This window comes from Diceros bicornis, chromosome 38 (assembly GCF_020826845.1).
Source record: "Diceros bicornis minor isolate mBicDic1 chromosome 38, mDicBic1.mat.cur, whole genome shotgun sequence".
Classification (NCBI taxonomy): Eukaryota; Metazoa; Chordata; class Mammalia; order Perissodactyla; family Rhinocerotidae; genus Diceros; species Diceros bicornis.
The window spans coordinates 4,488,335-4,508,009 of NC_080777.1; the positions used below are offsets into that span (position 1 = coordinate 4,488,335).

Here is a 19,675-nt window from a genome sequence, read left to right on the forward strand (position 1 = left end):
GCCTAACAACAGGCCTATCAGGTTCAGGGGAATTGGGGAGTTTGAGATTCTCAACCGCATCTACCCACGTATTCACATCCCAATTTTAGGGGTTTCACTCCTTCCTTACTAGGACCTTAACTTGGCACAGAAGACTTGCTGGAGCTAGGAATTCAAATTACTCTGAAATAGCACTACTTCTACAATTGAGTCTGCCTAACTGCAGGAGACTAGGGCTTAATTAAATGCTGCTAGAGACCCTATGGCTTTTAAATTCTGTCTGAATTGGTCATCCATCGCCTTGAGTCTTTTTTTTCTCTCTTCAACAAATCAATGCCACTTGGAAGTTGGTACTCAATTCCAAAGCCTTTATAGTCACGCTGTCTCTTGTAACTCTTAAGCACCAAAAGTTTTGCACCAGCCAGGAGTCCCCCCACCAGCATCCTGTCTCAGTTTATCCCTGGGAAAAATGTTAATAGTGCATTGTTACAGCATGCCAGGGGGCATCCTTGGCAACTGGCCAGTGAGTGATCCATCTCCAAATCCTGTTTTAAGCGTATACTTCCTTAGACCACACCTGGAACTGCCTATCTTAGATTGGTTTCCCAAACTCTGAGAACAAAGAGTTGTGTGCAGAAGGTTTATTGGGGAGTGACCTCAGAACATAGATCTGTAAGGAAACAAGGAAAATAGGATCGTGTAGCAGAAAAAGCAAACTGGTTGCAATTGGCCTCAGCTGATCCTATGGGGTGTTCTGGAGCTGGCATGGTGTAGTAGAGTTGTCCCAAATTGAAGCAAGGAGCACAGGCCTTTGTACCCCACATCAGCCAGCCATGGGCTTCAGGCCATCCCCAGGAGGGGGCATGCATTTTCCTCCACTAAGGGCAACGCTTGGTGAGGGATCCAGCTGTGAGCCATCAGCAACAGATCTTTTCAGCTGGGTCAGGGGGTGGGGTGAGATGGGTGTATCAGCCTTGAAGAGGGTATCTGGGCAGAGCACCTTAATATTCACCTTAGCATGTGTGTTAGGGATGGGGGGAATGGAGTGTGGGAGGAGAGGGGAGACAGTAAAGAATATAGGTGACCTTGAAAGAGAGCCAAAGGATGTTCCACTCGATTGTATAGGAAATAGAAAATCACTGACAAATTTGATCAAGGATTATTCTAGTCACAATACGCAAGATGATTGGAGAGAACAGAATCTATACCCAGGCAGGCCAGCTCAGCAGCTCTTGCAAGAGATTAAGGTTGAAGACTACGGCCAGACAAGGTAATAGAATTGGATCTGAAAGGAAGAGACAAACGTGAAATATTCACAGAATACGGGGACTAAAGAGGAGCGTGTTCGTGTAAGAGATGGGGAGCCCAACGCAAGTGAAGATCTGGTACTAGATGTGGATTTTTATAGATGTGGGTCTACAGTGATAGTGAAATAATCTAAATAAAACTGTCCCATTTGAAGAAATAGGATTGGAATTTGAGTGAGAAGCTAGACCTGGAGAATCTGAGAGAGAAGCAAAAAAGATCATGACCAAATCCACGAACAGAGATGAGACTTCTAACAAGAGAGCGTGAATGAGGGAATAGAGGAGAAAGTAACCTGAGGCAATGCTCCTTAAAAAGAAGAGGAAGAAGAGGCAATGAGTCACATTCCTTAGGCAATGTCTGCTCATTGCTTGATATAAAAAGTGGGGCCTTATTATCTCTCATTTCATTGACATCCCCCTTGTCCCACACAGTGCCCCTGTTACTGCACAAAGATGTGGTCCTCCTACACAATGAGTACAAAAAAGCCAATTATTACGGCATCAGCTCTTGGGGAAAGAAAACAGCTTTATTGAGAGATTGATCTGCAAGGAGATGGGAGGCATATGCTCTTAGATCTGTCTCCCTGATCTAGGAGTTGGGGCAAAATTTATGGGATTAAGGGCAGGGCGGTCTGAGGTGTGGAGATAGATGATTGGAGGTGAGGAGAAGTGAGGTAATTGATGATCTGTGTAAGCAGAGTCAAGCTTCATGGCTCTTCCTAGGACGCATGTTCACAAAATGGTGGTCTTAGCATGATCTGAGGGTGGAGTTGTCAGCTCTTTGACGTCAAAAAGGTCACTTATTGGGCATTTGTGCACGTCCAGTTGATGGGTTGGTGAACTGGACAAGGGGGGTACTCTCAGATTCTGAAAAATAACTCTTAATTACTCTGTTGATAAGATGGGGTCTGTTGAACTTGTCCTAGTAGGCCCATGGTTATACCTCTAACACTTTCCTCCTCCCATGCCTCTCTCTACCCTTTGAGCAGTGCCACTTCTGATGAAGCACTGATGGCCCGAGCCCCACCCCCAACTCTAATTCCTGAAGGGAAGGAGAGTGTGTTTAATAAACTAGGCACACAGAAAGCCTTCCTAACCACCACCTCCCTCTGCAAAATTCTGCTGCCAGGACGTTCATCTAATAAGACCATAGCTATGTAAAAGGATTCAATTGCTAATGTGTGGGGAGGAGGTCCCGGATGCCAAATTATGAATTGAGTGTCTAATCAAGGCTGGAAACTTTAAATTTTATGTTTGAAAGTTTAGCAAAAAGGTTTCAGAGTTATCCAAATATTTACATCTGTAGTTTCTTGCATTCTGTTTTTGTTTTTGTGGTGGTATATACTTTTTAAAATTTTTGTTTTATTTAAGGAGCCAAAAAATATACAACGTGTATTACGATAGGCACCACACGTCTGTTTTTCCATGTGCTAGAAGGCACTCTGTTGATGGGGCGTATTTCTGGATGTATCCTGGAATTTTGTAAGCTAAATATTAAAATTCTTTCTTCTCACTCTTTGCTTGAAAAAAGTGAGCTCCCTAAGTTAAGGAAATGCAGACAAGTTACAGACAGCATTTACATCATGAAATATATGGATATGAAATAGCAAGTATTATGGGGCCCAACTTAGATTAATTGAATCCCATTATAATATGGCTTACTATAACATGGTTTAAGCATATTGCCAGTTTCTGACTCCAAAAGCCTAAACTCAACAGAATAATCTCATTGTTGATTAGCCTATAAGGTGTGGGTTGGTCCTGTGATCCATCGCATGGATTAAAAAATGATATTAATCTCTGGAAAACTTCATAGTATATGATAGGATTATAGACGTAAATTAGAAACGTTTACATAAAGTCAAGGAGGGCCATATGAAGTAACTCCAAAACTGAGGTGAAAGGGGGTTTTGCATAAGAATTACCAAAATGGGCCATTGTGAAATAAAAAGCCCAGTGTTACTGTAACAATCAGACCACCATAGGCGAAAATGTGTCCAGTGGTCTACAGACCACCTTGACTTTTTTTTTCATTCCTGCAATAGACAAACCGGGTTGATTTCCCACCCTAACAAATCTCCGTAGTGGTCTAGTGTGAGAATTTTCCTGATCGTTCTTGGGGAGGATATCTGATAGAGTTGCTATAGTCATGTGCAAGCATCATAAACTACACAAAACACTGTCTCCTTGATTCAACATAATTGACCAGATAAGTGTCATTTGATATGTGAAATGAGATACATTCAAAAAAGTTAATTATAGCATATTTCTATATTGACTTATTTTTCACATTGTACAAAATCCAAAAGAACCAAAGGGAAAAACAGTGAAAAAAATCTCTCTCTCACCTACCCTATAGCCCACCAATTTCTCTTCTCCAGAATTAACTAATATTAGCGGTTTCTTGTGAATGTCTCTGGAGATATTCTACGTATGTTAATTTCTGGATTCAGCAATCACATTACCTCCCCTTTCACATAAAGAGGAGTGCACTATACACATTCTTTTGCTTCTTGATTTTTTTTCACACAAAAATGACAAAGATATAAGCTTTTTCATGGATTTTTTCCCCTTAACAACGTGTTGTACATCTTCTATATCAGTACCTAAAGGGCCCTCATTGTTTCTTTCTAAAAGCCTGCATATGACCTCATTTTTTAGAAGTTTCCAATATTTTGCTATTACACATACTGACTGACACTTTTAATATGTTTAATATACAGTTGGGCCAGTTTCTATTTTCACTGCTTTTTCTCCCAAAATTTTCATGACTGTTCTTATTTTTATGTGTGAACTTTCAAGTCAGCTTCTATGGTTCTCATTCCCTCTCCCACAAAAATCACCTATTCTGTTGGTATATCTATCTGGGTCACATTAAATTTATAGATTCATTCAGGGAGTACTGACATCGTCAGTGATATGCCTAATTTCTGTGTGTCTCTCAATTATTTCCATATAGATCTTACACATTTCTTACTATATTCATTCCTTGCTATTCATCTTTTTGGGTTACTATCTAAAGTGGGGACTTTTCCCAATTATATCTTTCAACTGGACATTGTTTGCCTCTGTGAAAGTTCTTGATTTCTTTATGTTAATCTTTTGCCTCGTCAATTTACCACATCCTGTTATCACGGCTTATAATTTTTTGGTTGATTATTTTCTGTTTTCTGGGTATATAATCTAATAAACAGCAAATAAAAATTATTTTACTCTCTCTCTCAATTTTATATCTTTAATTTGTTTTCCTTCATCATCAGAAGAGTGATAAATAGCAGTGGTGAAACTAGAAATCCTGGTCTTGTTCCTGTCTTTAATGGGAACATTTCTACTGCTCCCAGTAGGCTCCAGGCTGAATTTGCCTTGAGGTATTTGATCACTGAAGGACATATTTCATATCATTCAGACTTCTTCCATCAAAAATGATGTTGAACTGCTTGATTTTTTTAGCAGTTGGAGGAAATCATATAATTTTTCTCCACATATGAATATTATTTTTAAACACAGACATATTATAACATGCCAGGCCATATACATACGACCATCCTGGCATTCAGGAATAAACCCCACTTCTCCACAGTCCTTCTGGTGTTTGCTAATATTTTGCTTGTTATTTTTGCAGTCTATTCATAAATGCATTGGCCTCAAGTATTCTTTCTTGAATAATCTTTGTTGGTTTGGTAGCAGTGTTAGGCTCACCAGCTATTTGCAGGTGGCGTGTGTTGGGGAGAGGTTAGGACTGTGTTTCAAGCTAGCAAATATTTCACTATAAAGCATGGTGGACAGCAAACCTTGTCTTAGCATTTACTGTTCCAGCTCAGAGTCTTTTTCCTCACTCTCGTTTTACTGATAGACATCTGTCTGCATATCTGACTTGTCTGTCCGATTTCTCATTTAGGCCTCCTCCCTGCTTTAAAAAAAATAAACCACTTACGGCAAAGCTTCTAATACCAATTGGTATACCCAGGTCCATCACTGCGAACACCGGATTTTGAGATCACACCTAAGGGGATGACCTCACCTTGGAGAAGTAGACTTTGCTGGCTTTTTCCGAGATCTGCCTCCAAGAGCATCCTCCCTCTGCCTCCTCCCATACCCACACATTTGGAAGATCTTCCATAATATTTTGTGGTTTGGGTTTTCGATACCTCTAATTTTAATCAAAGATGAAGTTTGCATTTTTGCTCCCTTTTGCTTTGGGGTGATTTCTGAGAGGAGAAGGGGTAAATGCTCCCTTTATCACACCATTTTAAAACATTAGACGTCTTGCTATTGCTTTTGATTATGTAATTGAAGACCTATTTCACGGAAAACAGAACGCAAAAAATACAGCCTCCCAAAGTCTGAGTTCACTAATTGGCTGGGAAGTGGAAACGGTAATGACAAGCTGGTGTAATGCAAGCAACGGTTGCACAGGGTTTCCAGAGCCTGTTAGAAACAATCCTTCTCTTCCCTAAGTCCTCCTATCTACCATCCACAGTCGCTTCTCTTTTTACTATACCTCTTTTTTTCTTACCTTTCCAGCCTTTGGTTGAATTGATACTTTTTAAAAATTCCCTCTTTTTTAATTATTTCTATTCTTTTAAAGAATACCTCTAAAATGTTAACTTGTATTTATTTCATATTTTTGTAACAAAGTCTAAACCTAGTTAATATCACGATCTTCTCCCCGTCTTTCTTTTTTCATCGTAGCACGTAAAGCTCACATGGCAGATATACCTAGGGTGACCAGCCTTTGTATGGGGATGGTATCAGTTTATGGAGGTTTTCCTGGCATAATAGCACCACTTCCACTCTGAAAGATATTCTGGTTTGAAGAATAAATTTTTGGTCACCCTCCTTAAAATATCCTAGCATCTGACATTATTTCACATAATTTTTTCTTTGTCACCCCCAATAGAATGTTCCATGAGGATTGAACATTTTTCTGTTTGTCCATTACTCCCAAAGCCTACAACAGGCTGTGGCACACAGTAACCACTCTATAAACATTTTCTGAATTAAATGAGTGAATAGACTAAAGCTAGAACCTTATCAGGCTTGAATTATTCCCTGAACTTCTCCCACCCGTCTTGTTATCATCTAAAATGTTAGTTCCCTTTGTAAACACAAACATTAGGTATAGTTTTTATTGTTTACAATCTAGAGTTGATTTATTTCACCAATTTCTATGCTCTCTGTGATTTCTTATATCCCAACCCTTCACTTGGTCTTCAGCTTTTTTCCTTGCTGAAATACGCCTTTTAGCAGACCTTTCAGTGAGGTTTTTGGGTAGTAAACTCTTAGTTTTCATATGTCTGAAAATATTTATCGCCCCTTCCACGTGAATGATGCTTCAACCGGGTGTAGTGGTCTCGATTCATCACTTTTCCTTACACAGTCTGAGGACACTACTTACTAATTGCTCACATACTTATTGCTGAAGACAAATCTGCTTTCAGTATAATTATCATTCCATTGTAGGTGAGGTGTCCTTTCTTTCTAGGGGTTTTTAAATTTTGTCTACCTGGCTGGAGATTCGCTTTGACTTTTCTAGGCTCGAATTTATTGGTATTTATCCTGCCTGGCACTTGTGCATGTTTAAGCAGAGGATTCATGTCTTTCTTCAATTCTAGAAATTCTCAGCCATTTTTCCTTCAATCCATTGTCTGGCTTCTTTACCATTTTGTTTAGTTTCTCCTTATGGGATGGCTCTCAGATTGGAGTCTCTCAGTCTATTCTGTATCTCTCTTAACTTCTCTTACACATTTAAAAAATACTTTCTCTGTCAGGGGCTGGCCCAGTGGCATAGCAGTTAAGTGCACGCACTCTGCTGCGGTGGTGCAGGGTTTGCAGGTTCGGATCCCGGGCGCGCACCAATGCACTGCTTGTCAAGCCATGCTGTGGCGGTGTCTCACATAAAGTAGAGGAAGATGGGCACAGATGTTAGCCCAGGGCCAATCTTCCTCAGCAAAAAGAGGAGGATTGGCATTGAATGTTAGCTCAGGGTTAATCTCCCTCCCCCCCAGAAAACCAAAACAACAACAAAAACTTTCTCTGATATGACCTCAGTAAATTCCTTAGCACCATCTTCTGAATCACTAATTGTCTCTTAATCTGTGTCCATATGGAATTATTTGCTTATTAATTTTTTCAATTTCAATGATTATATATTTCAAATTCTTTGCAGGTGCTAAATATAATTATTATTAAATCATTTAAATTTTGCCCTATGGTTTGCACTTTTGAAGGTGAATTCATTTCCATTTATTGGGTCGACTTAGTCTTTCTCATTGACAATGTTCCTCCTGTGCTTCAGGAAATGTGGTTTGCAGACGTGTCTTGAGAGGATGCTCACACTCTTTCTCCTCTTACCTCTCTATATCTAGTCATTTTCTGCCATTTCCACCCATTCCCAGTCCAGAACCAGCCATTTTGGTGGCACTGGGCTCCTGTGCAGCAGTGATACTGGAGATACTGCAGATTGAGACGTGGGCCAACAAGTTAGTTGGCCCCGTCTGCTCTGTTGGGCTTTCTCCTGCCACCACGTGCTGCTTTGTTTGCATATCCAATGGCCACTGAAGCTATTTTCAGTTGACTCTCCCTGGTAGGTAAGCCCCACATCTGTGGTAGTGAGCTTGGTTTGGTTTCCCTCCAAAAATGGAGCATAACCAGTTCCCATTACCCTCTAGGGAGATTTCTTTCTCCCTCCCCCATTCCTGGTTCATTCTCTAGTTGTTCTATTACTTGGTGGGAAAGGAGTGTTAAAACCTCCAACCGTGATTATGGAATTGTTTATTTCTTCCTTAATTCTGTCAATTTTCACTTCATTTATTTTAAAGCTGTTATCAATACATACATATTTATGACTATGTCTCCTTGTGTCTTTCTAATTAAAGTGTTTTTTGTAGACAGTATAATCTTGCCTTTAAAAAAACAGTCTGATAATCTCTGCCTTTTACACAGTGTTGAGTCCATTTACATGTAATTATTGATAAGGTTATGTTTACGGCTACCAACTTGCTGTTTCTCCTCTGTCCCTTCTAATTTTGTTGTCCCTGATCCTCCTTTCTTGCCTTCTTTTAAATTATTCAAATATACTTTGAATTCCATGTTAATATATCTACTGGCTTTTTAGCTATACTTCTTTCCATTGCTTTTTACTGGCTGCACTAATAGTTATAATATACATTGTTAGGGTACACATCCTTAACTTTTCATAGTCTATTTGGAGTTAATATTATACCACTGCATGTAAAATGTAGAAATCTTCGTAAAATGTAGAAATCTTGCAATTTCTTCCCCCACCCTGTGCCATCTTTGATAACTGCCTCATGTATTACATTTACATATATTATCAACTCTTCAAGACAAATGCTATATATTTTTTGCTTTGAACTGTCAGTGTTTAAAAGAAATTAAAAGCAAAATCACTAGTCTTTTATATTTTCCTAGGTATTTACAATTTCCAGTACTTATTATTCCTTCCTGAAGATACACGTTTTCCTTTGGTATCATTTCCTTTCAATGTGAAGAACTTTAACATTCTCGTAGTACAGGTATGCTGGCAACAAATACTCATAGTTCTATTACATATGCAAGTGTCTTTATTTCACCTTCATTCTTGAAGTATATTTTCATAAGATATAGAATTCTACTTGACAGGGTCTGTCCTCTCCCAGGACTGGAAAGATGTTGTCCCATTGTCTTCTGGCCAAAAAGACTGCTGGTTTGGAAGATTTTAGCTGTTGAGTGCAGCACCATTCCTGAAGCTGGGCCATTCTTGACTCACAAGTTCAACTCCCCCTCACCCCAGAAGCTGCCTCCTTTGTTTACTCTCCAGAGCCTCCAAGTGGTTGCTTTCATATTTTGTTCAGAGTTTATAGTTGCTATCTGTGGGAGGGTTGGTCTATTAGAAGCTTCCTCAGCCACACCAGGAGTAGAATTCCAGAACTAATGTTTTAAACCTCTTTTCTACATTCCTCCCCAAAGCAGAGTTTTAAATAGAATACTGAATAAATCAATCCATTCCATATATTTTATTACATTCATTATTTACACTACTAGCATGTTTGAAGGGCAACAGGAAGGTGTCAGTGGACAGAGAGACTCTTTCTGAAATGCTGTTTACTTTGACTTCTGCAATACTACTTCCTTGTGGTTCTCAGCTTCTAATTCCCTGGTTAATCTTCCTGAGGTTTCTTTTATGATCTCTCTATTTCTGTTTCTCTTTTAAACTCTGGTTTAACCTGACCGCAGCTAGTTTTCTTCTTTTTAATATATTCCTGATTTCCCAGGCAATTCCAAAAATGTACTTGATTTCAACTGCCTCCTGAATGCAGATGATTCTTCCATCAAAATTTCCAGAATTGAACCTCTCTCGTGAGTGCCTGATCAATATCCAAATATCCAACTGAGAGTCCAGCACACGTTATGCATTCTTCATTCCCTTTCACTCCAGAACTTTTCCTTTCTCTTCCTCTCATTTATTTACTTGCTATATCAATCTTTATTGAGTGTCACGTACTGCTTTTAATGTTACAGATTTAGTACTGGGGGAAAAAAGTATCTTTCTGGATTTAAATTTGAGTGGGTGACAGATCAAATACTAATAACCACATAACTATAAACTAGCAGGTAGTGATAAGTGCTATGAAGAAAATGAAGCCCCAAAGCCCTTCCCCACTTAATCTGTATCGAATGAATTTTTGCATCTCATTTCTAACTTTTAGAAAAAAGATTTCTCAAACATTAAGATATTGGTGTTCATAAGTGGAAAATACTTCTTCCTTAAAATTGCATACAGAAAATTTCAACTTTTTTTCAAAATATGTTGGGATGTAGCAGAATGATTACCTCTAAAAACAAGCAGTCATCAAATAGTTAAGTATTTATTGTTGACAACTGTTAACAGTTGTTAAAAGTTGTCAAGTCTGAAATAAGAACTTTTTTGTGTGTATGTGTGAGCAAGATTAGCCCTGAGCTAACATCTGATGCTAATCTTCCCCCTTTTTGCTGAGGAAGATTGGCCCTGGGCTAACATCTGTGCCCATCTTCCTCTACTTTATATGGGACGCCGCCACAGCATGGCTTGATAGGTGGTGCGTCTGTCTGCACCCAGGATCCGAACCTGTGAACCCTGGGCCGCCGAAGCAGAGCATGCGAACTTAACTGCTACCCCGCCTAGCTGGCCCCGAAATAAGAACTTTTAAAAATCTTCAGACACGGACAATCTAACTTATTTCCTCTCAGTGTTAAAATATGATGGCTGCATTTTGCAAGTATCCTTAGGCAATATGCACACAATAACCACAAAACTCTTTTATTATTCATTTTATTTTCATATAAATTAACATCCTAGAAAAATTGAAATAGAAACACTAAATACAGTATTGCACATAGCGATCTTTGTTAAATGCCCTATTATTTCATTGGAGAATGGTAATATACACGTTGAAGAGACTGAAGGGGACAGGAAGACTACAAAACAACAACCAAAAACCCACTACTGTTTCTTTGCTCTTAAACTACAAACTAAAAGGTAAGAGATCATATTTTACATAAATACAAACATAGTTATGATTCAGAACATGTTCTTTTTAAGTTGCTTTCCAGAATTGGTTTGCAATAGCAAGGAATTCTATTTATCCACAACCATAACCCCCAAAAAATAACGTTAAAAGAATTAAAAAAAAAAAAACTATTAATGTTAGATAAAACCATCACAATGCATCATGAGCTGACTTGAAAGTACTCTCAGAAAGAGTGAGAGAGAGGCTGTTTTTTTTTCCTCTCAAAGTAAAGTAAAATAAAATGCTTTCCTAGTCTCCTTCAGATGATGAATCATTACATACCCCTTTTACAGCTTTGAGTCACCTGCCAGAAGACATAAAGCCAGCCCCAATCATGTCAAAATACTCAGGCAGGCATGTTTAATTACGAGGGTCTAGAGAGATGCCAATCCATCCAAAAAACTTATTTTGTTTTTTGCCAATATTTAATGTTTGGCAATTTTATGAGCATCATTTATTTAAATTCCTTCGAAACACTGGGTCATATTTTCTTTGGGTAGGGCACTGGTAAATGTTATAGAGTGGCACATCTTTAGTTGAATTTACCTTTGCTGTAGGTTAGTTTTATGTAGAGTCTCAAAGGACACAATCTGATAAAAGCCTTCATTAAACTTAAAACTGGCTCCTGCCTATATTAAATGATCTATAGGGAAGAGTTTTCCTTCTGCTATATATTTTTCTATTGATTATCTGACTTGTGTAAAAAAAATGACTATCTTCTTTCACAAATATATAGCTATGGAGAGCAGCCCAACAGTTGGGAAAGCCTTGGTCATGATATATAAATGGTACTTAAATTTTAAAATAGAAAATTTACATTGTAGATGTGAAACTGATATAAACAATTCACTAGAAATAACATTGTAACCATAATCTAAACACCGTGGTGTGGAGTACTGGTTGTTGGTGGAATGGGACATGTTTTGCTGTGATAAGGAATATTGTCACAAAAGTAAACTTTAGGTTAACGTTTAGCATGTTCAGAATGAACGCAGATACCGCCTCTCATAACATGCTGTTTTGGTCTATCGGCATAATACCATAAACTTGACAAAAAAGAAAAGGTGTCAAATTTTCCACTGGTCTACTGCTTTTGCATTTTTATATGAATGTACAGTGAAATTCAACAATCAGTGAACTGTCCAGAAAACACAAAGATTATGCAAGAGGTCAAGAAGAAAGACGATAAAAACAATGTAGTTTCTTTCCCGCCCTCCGGTCAGCTGAATTTTGTGGAAGTAGCCGCAGCGACTCATTTTCATTCCGCTTTTCATTGTTCAGGTTTTCATGCTTATTTTTGCTTTCTGAAATAAATGCACCAGATAAGAGTCGTAGTTAGAAGAACTTGTAAAAATGGATGGAGTTTAGAATAGCCCAAACAAGATCTTTTCCTTTGGATCCAATTCTTTGGGAAAATGTAAAGATCTACCAGCTCATAAAGGAAAATAATATACGTAGAATCTGTTTTATCTTTTAGAATTTTCTCCAAGACAAATCATCAAATATTTTTCAGAAGAAAAAGCTGTTTAAAATTTAGCTTCTAATGACGTGAATGGGTGCCAACTCACTTTTCTCGTTCTTAAGCCTGTGCACAAATACACAAATACAAAAACTGAACCGGCTGCTTCATGGTTAATGTGATTCAATTCTCTTCCATCCTTAAAATAGCATGATTGAGGTTAACTAATAAATAATTATTCCTCCTCATTCAATACCCCTTTAAGACTGTACTTGAATCAAAAAGACAGAAAATAAACTAAACCATAATAGAATACTTGTCATTTGATAAGATTAATTTTGATACAGAGAAACTCAAAGGAAAATATCTTTTAAATGAAGATGTAATTCCTAACTTTTCCTAAATAGGGCTGTTTAATCATATCCCAATTTGGGTTATTTTAATATCTTTTCCATTTAGATAATATTAGACTAATGCAATTCAAAGTGCTTCTATTTTAAGGCCTAACTCAACTTTTCATTTAAAAGTTTACTTACTCTGTGGCACCAAGTGATAATCCCTCAAATCATTCATCAAAACATTGACAATATCACAAGGGAAAACTCATCATTTTCACCAAGCCCTCCCCTCCCAGGGTGCACAACTTGGCCTTTATTTTAAAGGAAGGAGTGGGCAAGGAAGAAACAAGATTAGCTTGCTAAACTCCGTCTATTGCCTGACAGCTGGTAAGCAGCTGACTCTGGAGAGCCATTTATGGGTACAAATCAGGTCTGAGCCCCTGGTCTGAGCAAAGGCCGACACCGTGCTTGGCATTTCCCACCATGTTTTAGATCCCAATGGGCTAATCCAATTATAATAGCCACTCCGGGTTCAAATGCAGCCCTGTGCTTCAATCGCGTGTAATGAAGAAGGTGAAAGGCGGCCCCCAACTCCTGCCAACACACACGCATCCACATATATGCGTTCCCTTTGTAGAGTTATCTACATTTTAAGCTTCAAATGCTGAATACTGAGATTCTCCTAGCCTTTTGGGCTTGATTAAAGGCCTAAGGAAAAGGAGATTCTTTAAGTCAGAGATCATTACTCATTCAAACATAAGAGAAAAAATAATTAAAACATTATGATGTGAGTTGGTATAAACAGGGAAAACAGTGTTTAAAAGTGAAAGAAAATCACAAGTTAAAAAAAAAGAAAAGTTAAATACTTACAATTCCAGAGTCATGTCTTGGTTTTATTTTATAAAGAGATTTTCCCTTCTTCTGCCTACACATCTCTTCGGCTTCTTTCACTCTGGGTGGGGAAAAGGCAACGTGTGTTTAAACAAAGACTTACAAAGATCACCGCAGGCCGCCTCACAGTACGTGAGTAAGTGCCAACTCATGAGGGATTTGTATTATTGGAGGAAATAATATCACATACACAGGAACGTTATCTGACACTTGATTTGAAAACACAGAGACTAGAGACGAATTCATCCAGGGATTCTCATCCTGGGAGCAAAGGATGTCAAATGGGATAGTCTAAAAACACATTAATATTTCTGTGTATACACTGCATCCTATAGTAAAGGAGTCTCATACACAAGAAAGGAAAGAAACAGCCCTCACTTTCAGGTGAGGGTACTGAGATTGGCTCCCCTACAGAAATCAGAAGCATTAAAACAATTAAATAAATGGTACCATATAAAAACTCATACACTTATTTAAACTAATTTCAGATTCACTCTTCCACAGCACACTCACCCATGCCTGAAAGTCATTTGCAATGAATATTTGGGCAGGTTTTAAAAAGCTGAGCTTCATCCAAGCATGGGAACCAATCATTTAATTGAGACCAGAAAATAGAGAGTGAGCAATAATAATGTTTCAACACTTCCAGGATTTTTTTTTTAAACACACACTCCAAGGAAAGTAGAATTGAATTTACCAGAGATACAGTTAAAAGAGGATGTTACTTGGAGATAAGTTCTGGCTCTGCTATTTGACCTTGGGTAATGTCCTCATACCACTGATTCTTGAACTGTCCTCAAATAATAAAAGGGCTCAAGAATATATAATAGTGTTACTATTATTACTACACAAAGTTATGGCAAAAATTAAAAAAATATTTAAAAAGTTCTTTATAAATTATAAAATACTATAAAGTTATGTATAATTATTTTCATTAAATAAATAGTAAGAAATCAGTAAAACGGTATTTTTATTACTAAAAAGGTTTGCCATAAGAAGGAAAATAACCCCGGGTTAATTTATTTTTTAGTATTGTGATTTTCCTTGGAAATTAAAAATGGAGTATTTCTGGGGAAACTAAAAAGGCTGTGACTTATCTTAATAAAAAACTTTTTATGTAGATCTTAAAGCCTATTTCCTGAGAGAAATGAATTATAAATATATTTTTCGAGCCCAGTGGCAAAAGATCTAATGATAGAATTCATCTCCTATACGGCTGAATGAATCCCTGTTTTTAAGCAATAGAATAAAACAAATAATCCACTACAGCAGCTACAAGATTGATGTCACACTTTACATTAAAGCATGACAAATCAAAGTAATTCCTTTTGGACATAAATGCCTGCTGGGTTGATATTGTTATTAATTCCAGAAAATGATGACAATTTAGAAGATGCTCCATTGTTTCCACTTTTATTACTTTCCACCCAAGCCATAAATTGCCTTTAATCCTTCCTCCAAACATTTGAAGACAAAAACATTTTCTTTATAACAAACCAAGGACTGCAGAGTCCCCATCTTCCTCTGAAATAGCTACCAGTAAATTTAAGTTGAAGTATTTGGACAAGGAATTAAGGAAACTTTTTTTTAGCACTTTGCCAAAATCCAGTAGATCCCCTCTTCAATTTACTTGGCGCTCTTTAAAGCATTCCGTGACATTTAAAAAAACGTCCTTCCCAAGTATTTAGATCACCAAAGCATCTTAATTTTCTCACTCTCCTATTTATTTTGTTCTTAAAACACATTTTTGTAAGGATCATAGGAAGCCGAGTGTAATACACACATATTTAATTTTACACAAAAACAAATTCAGCCATTCCTTATGGCAGAGATGACGAAAACCAAGGAGAGCGTGCGTCAAGGAAGCCGCCCAAGATCTTTCAGCTCATCCATTCACTTGACAACCATTTACGGAGCAGTAACTCCAGGTCTGGCACTGGGCTTTGGCTCAATTTTATAAGGACAATTAAATTCAACGTCTAACAGGAGAGAGACACACATAAGCAAGTAAATTACAATGGTGCATTAAGCACAGCCACCAAGGTCTGTAGAGGTCCAGCTGTGTCTCAGAGGAGGCTGCTGGGGTTGGTGGGTAGGGGTTGTGGAAACCTTTCTGGAGTAGGTGGACAGCTGAACCTTGTTTCAAAGACAAATCTTAATTTTCCAGACTTTTCTTGGAAGGGGAAATGGGGGCGAAAGAAGAGAGCTATATACAGAGTGACATATGCACAGGCCACGCTAGAGTCAAGGAACACCACGGTGAGCTGAAAGAACTATAAACATGGCTCCCTTCTGCTGCCATAGGATCCACACTACTTGAGGTCAAAGTTCAAACCGGCTCTCTGGTTTACCCTTCAGGTTCTAATGTATGTGAGTGGGGTGAGTTAGTCACTGCATCCTAACATCCTGTTAAGATGTAGTCCTCCAGGCCCACTCTTCTAGATTTTGGTTTAGTCCCTCTGGGATGCATTTACCAGCAGCGCCCAGGAGAATCTGATGCAGGGGGCCAGTGGGCCACACTTTGAGAAACAGCACCGTGGAACCAAGGTGTTCTCCTGGAAGCCCAGCCTGGGCAGACACACAGCGCCCCTGGACAACCACTCTTCCTCACCCGTCTCTGCCCGATGGCGTAAACACTGGGGTCACAATCCCAAAGCACAAAAACTTGCTCACTTAGGCACTTTGTGAGTTCCACCCCTCCTAGTTTCCTAGCAAATGTTGCCTCTTCCAAAAGCCAATGTTATTTCAACCAAACTCTGGCAACAAGAAATTTTTCCACACTTGAGGCAGGAAAAAAGAATGTGTCCCTGGAGGCGAGACATGCTGCCAGAATTGCCAGAAATGAGAAAAATAGTGAAGGCTAAGCTGGCATGGAGACGTCCCGGGCCAGCTGTCAATATGAGCGTCTTCACTAGGGCTCTCCATCTAGGCGATGGTGGCAGAGCTCGTCAGCTACAAGGTTAGGCCTATTAAGTAACTACTTGTACGTGCTCCATCCTCTCCCTCCTGCTTCCACCTTCATTCAAAGATGCTTAAAATTTCTTAAACTGAGTAGGAAAAAGATGTTCACTTCACAACCAGACATCAAAGGCTTTAAGTGAAAAGGCATGGTAGCGATAATATTTCAAGCAACAAATAAAAACGAGAAATATATCATTTTTGCTTGAAGAGGAGGAGGAGAGTAAAATGAGGGACAATTCTTCATTTATAGAGACAGCAGTCACATGAAGAGAGAGGAGACCACGGCTGGGCTGAAGAAGATAGTCCTTGGCTTCCAACTTTTGCCCGCACTTGAGTTTAACCCCCAGTTAGGGTAGGGTCTGTGGACGGCGGGCAGAGACATAGCGCTCGTGCATGATCCATAAAATGCGTTCTTTTTAATGTGGCTGCAGTCACACAAAGGGCACTGCTGGGGTATCTGTTAATCAAGATTTCCTATTAGAGAACTACAAAGGGAAGTAAAAATTTTCAGATGACATCTTTGATAAGCTTATTCTAACATCTGCAACTTCCAGTCAGCAATCTATGTTAACAGAAGGAAAATATGGACAAAACCAAATCATATAATAATGAAAATAAAGCTCTTCACTCATCATTTTTAGTGATTTTGGAAAAACAACAACACAGAAAGCAGAGACTAGAAAACAGGAAATGTAGCATTATTTTTTAGACAGAAGAGGAGGGTTCTAAATGGTATGCAATGGCTATGAGATTTGATGTTTATATTACTATTTTGCTGTACTATCTTTTATTGTCTATGAAACTTCAGAAACAAAACTATGCTGAATAAATTTCAAAGGTATATACTTATCTCTTAAACGAAGGACCAAAAGTAATCAAAGAACACGAGGTGTTCTTTATCTTTTAAGGGAGAATTTAATTATAGGACATGACCAGAAGACACACGGACTCAGGTTTGGCAAACAGAGCAGGGGACCAATTTGAGCAAAACAATTCCTGTCATAAGGATAGTTTTGCTCTGGCAATGGTCAGAAAGAGTAAGATGAAGAACGTGTGATTTCCAGAAAAGGGGAACTTGCTCCCTTCAAGGACCAATCTTCGTATATCCCTCGCCGCATACGTCACTATGGTAATGTGCTGATACAGGGCCACCCTCAAGGCCTCCTAAGATGTACATGGCAGCGTGCCCACGCAGTGACCCAACACTGCGTGCTTTGCTATATTTACTTTACATTGCATCCATTTTGTAAGTTTTGTTTCTATCTAGGGTGGCAGATGTGATCACTTCTCGCCAGTGCCAGCATGCCTGTCTTGAGTCTCTACCTTCTTTTAATAATTTCTGTCTTCTCTAGAGGGGAAAACCAGATCAGTAAGTAATTTCAACGGGCCTTCAATTAGAGCAATAACTCTGAGTTCAGTTCAAGCTCAAGGAATAGAGTTCCTGGACTTGGCGGCAGTAATTCCAGCTGCCACAGCCTTCTCTCTCCCTCCCCACCTCCCACATACCTCAGGCTCCACAGCTGTGTCTGGAAGGTTAGGGAGGCCACAAGACTGACTTCCAGATAGGCAGTGCTTTACAGCTCAAAATTTCTAAGAGTGTAAGATTCTCGGATATTGCAAACCTCGTCATATTGCACCACTCAACGTGCTTATTCAGCAGGTTGCCCATACAGATGGAAAGTAATGCTGGAAAGAATGTAAAATCTGAAATTCAAGCTCATCGAGGGAAAGAAGTGTGACACCGTTAATTGGTAATGACAGATTTTGTGATGCCACAGACAACCACCTAAAGGATAAGAAGTAAAGCACTTCGTGAGGAATAGGACTCTGAGATTATCCCTCAGGCAAAATTATTTTCTAGGTCCTGTGCAAAAATGACCAGAGGAAAATAAGACATCCTTAAGTATGAAAGCTTAAATTTAAATTTACTTTCAAAAAACTAAAAACTTAAATTTATCTACTAAAAACGTTGTAAATATAACCTTAAAAAAAACTAAATAAATTTCAATACATCTAAATGGATTTTTTATTCCTTCCATGCACATGTTCTAAGTTGTAACAACTTCATTTGTTTTTTTGTGTGTGTGTGTGTGTGAGGAAGATCAACCCTGAGCTAACATCCATGCCAATCCTCCTCTCTTTTTGCTGAGGAAGACCGGCCCTGAGCTAACATCTATTGCCAATCCTCCTCCTTTTTTCTCCCCCTTCCCCCAAAGCCCCAGTAGATAGTTGTACGTCATAGTTGCACATCCTGCTGGTTGCTGTACATGAGATGCTGCCTCAGCATGGCTGGACAAGTGGTGCATCAGTGCGCACCCGGGATCTGAACCCGGGACGCCAGTAGCGGAGTGCATGCACTTAACCGCCAAGCCATGGGGCCGGCCCCTAACTTCATTTGGTTTTAAGATTTACGCTTAGAAGTAAGTTGTTAAACATAGAAAATTAGAGTCCAGGAGAATGAGACTATTTTTAAGGTTTATATTGTAGAGAAGACAAAGGTAAGTGACAGAATGAAAAATACTTTTTATCACAGAATTTGTTCAAACTAGGTTAAACTCCAATTATTATTTTTATTTTGGTATATTTTAAAACAAATGAAAAGTTTCTCAAATTTTTGTCCTTAATAGAACTGGCTTCATTTATACCAGGGGTTACTCTAAACAAAGAGGGTGGTTTCCTATTTCTCTCCTAATAAAGATCTATTTTCTCTGCACTGTCCCTCCCTCGCCCCAGACCCATTTATTGTCAGGCAAACATATACAGAAAGTTCAGTGTGATTAAGTTTAAAGACAGTTTGTGAGATGAATAAGGGAGATACACTCTGGCACAGATACAGAGAAAAGAAACCAGACGTCCCTGGAGCCTGCAGGCCGAATAATTTTTATCTACCTTCTAGAGCAAACGCCAGGCTGGCCACAATCTTATCAAGAAAACAGATACGCCCTCATCATTCAATCGAATGAGAAAGGGAGCCACTTTTCTGCCACAAAACATTAATAATTTGGTCTAAATAAGTATCTGTGGCAGACAGATTCATTTCCTGCTGGCTCCAACTCGGCTTGCTGGGAGCAGCCTGATTCCTCACTGGAGTCTACGGCCCGGGAGAGACTGAGGTGCAACCCGGCCCTGGGATGTCACACGTCTGAGGTCTCGACACAGCAGAGATGGATCTTCTAACAATAAGCTAAG

General features: G+C 38.9%; 1 protein-coding gene across 1 annotated transcript in view; it reads right to left on the minus strand.

The window, feature by feature from the left end:
• Window positions 1–10,583: 10,583 nt before the first annotated feature.
• FMN2 (formin 2) overlaps window positions 10,584–19,675 on the minus strand; it is a 340,819-nt gene continuing 331,727 nt past the window's right edge. Inside the window, exons 17-18 of the mRNA XM_058533558.1 lie at window positions 13,505–13,586; window positions 10,584–12,141 (exon numbers count right to left, since the gene is read on the minus strand). Of these exons, the coding sequence (XP_058389541.1) occupies window positions 12,115–12,141; window positions 13,505–13,586 (109 nt within the window). The 3' untranslated portion in view covers window positions 10,584–12,114. The remainder of the gene's footprint in view (window positions 12,142–13,504; window positions 13,587–19,675) is intronic.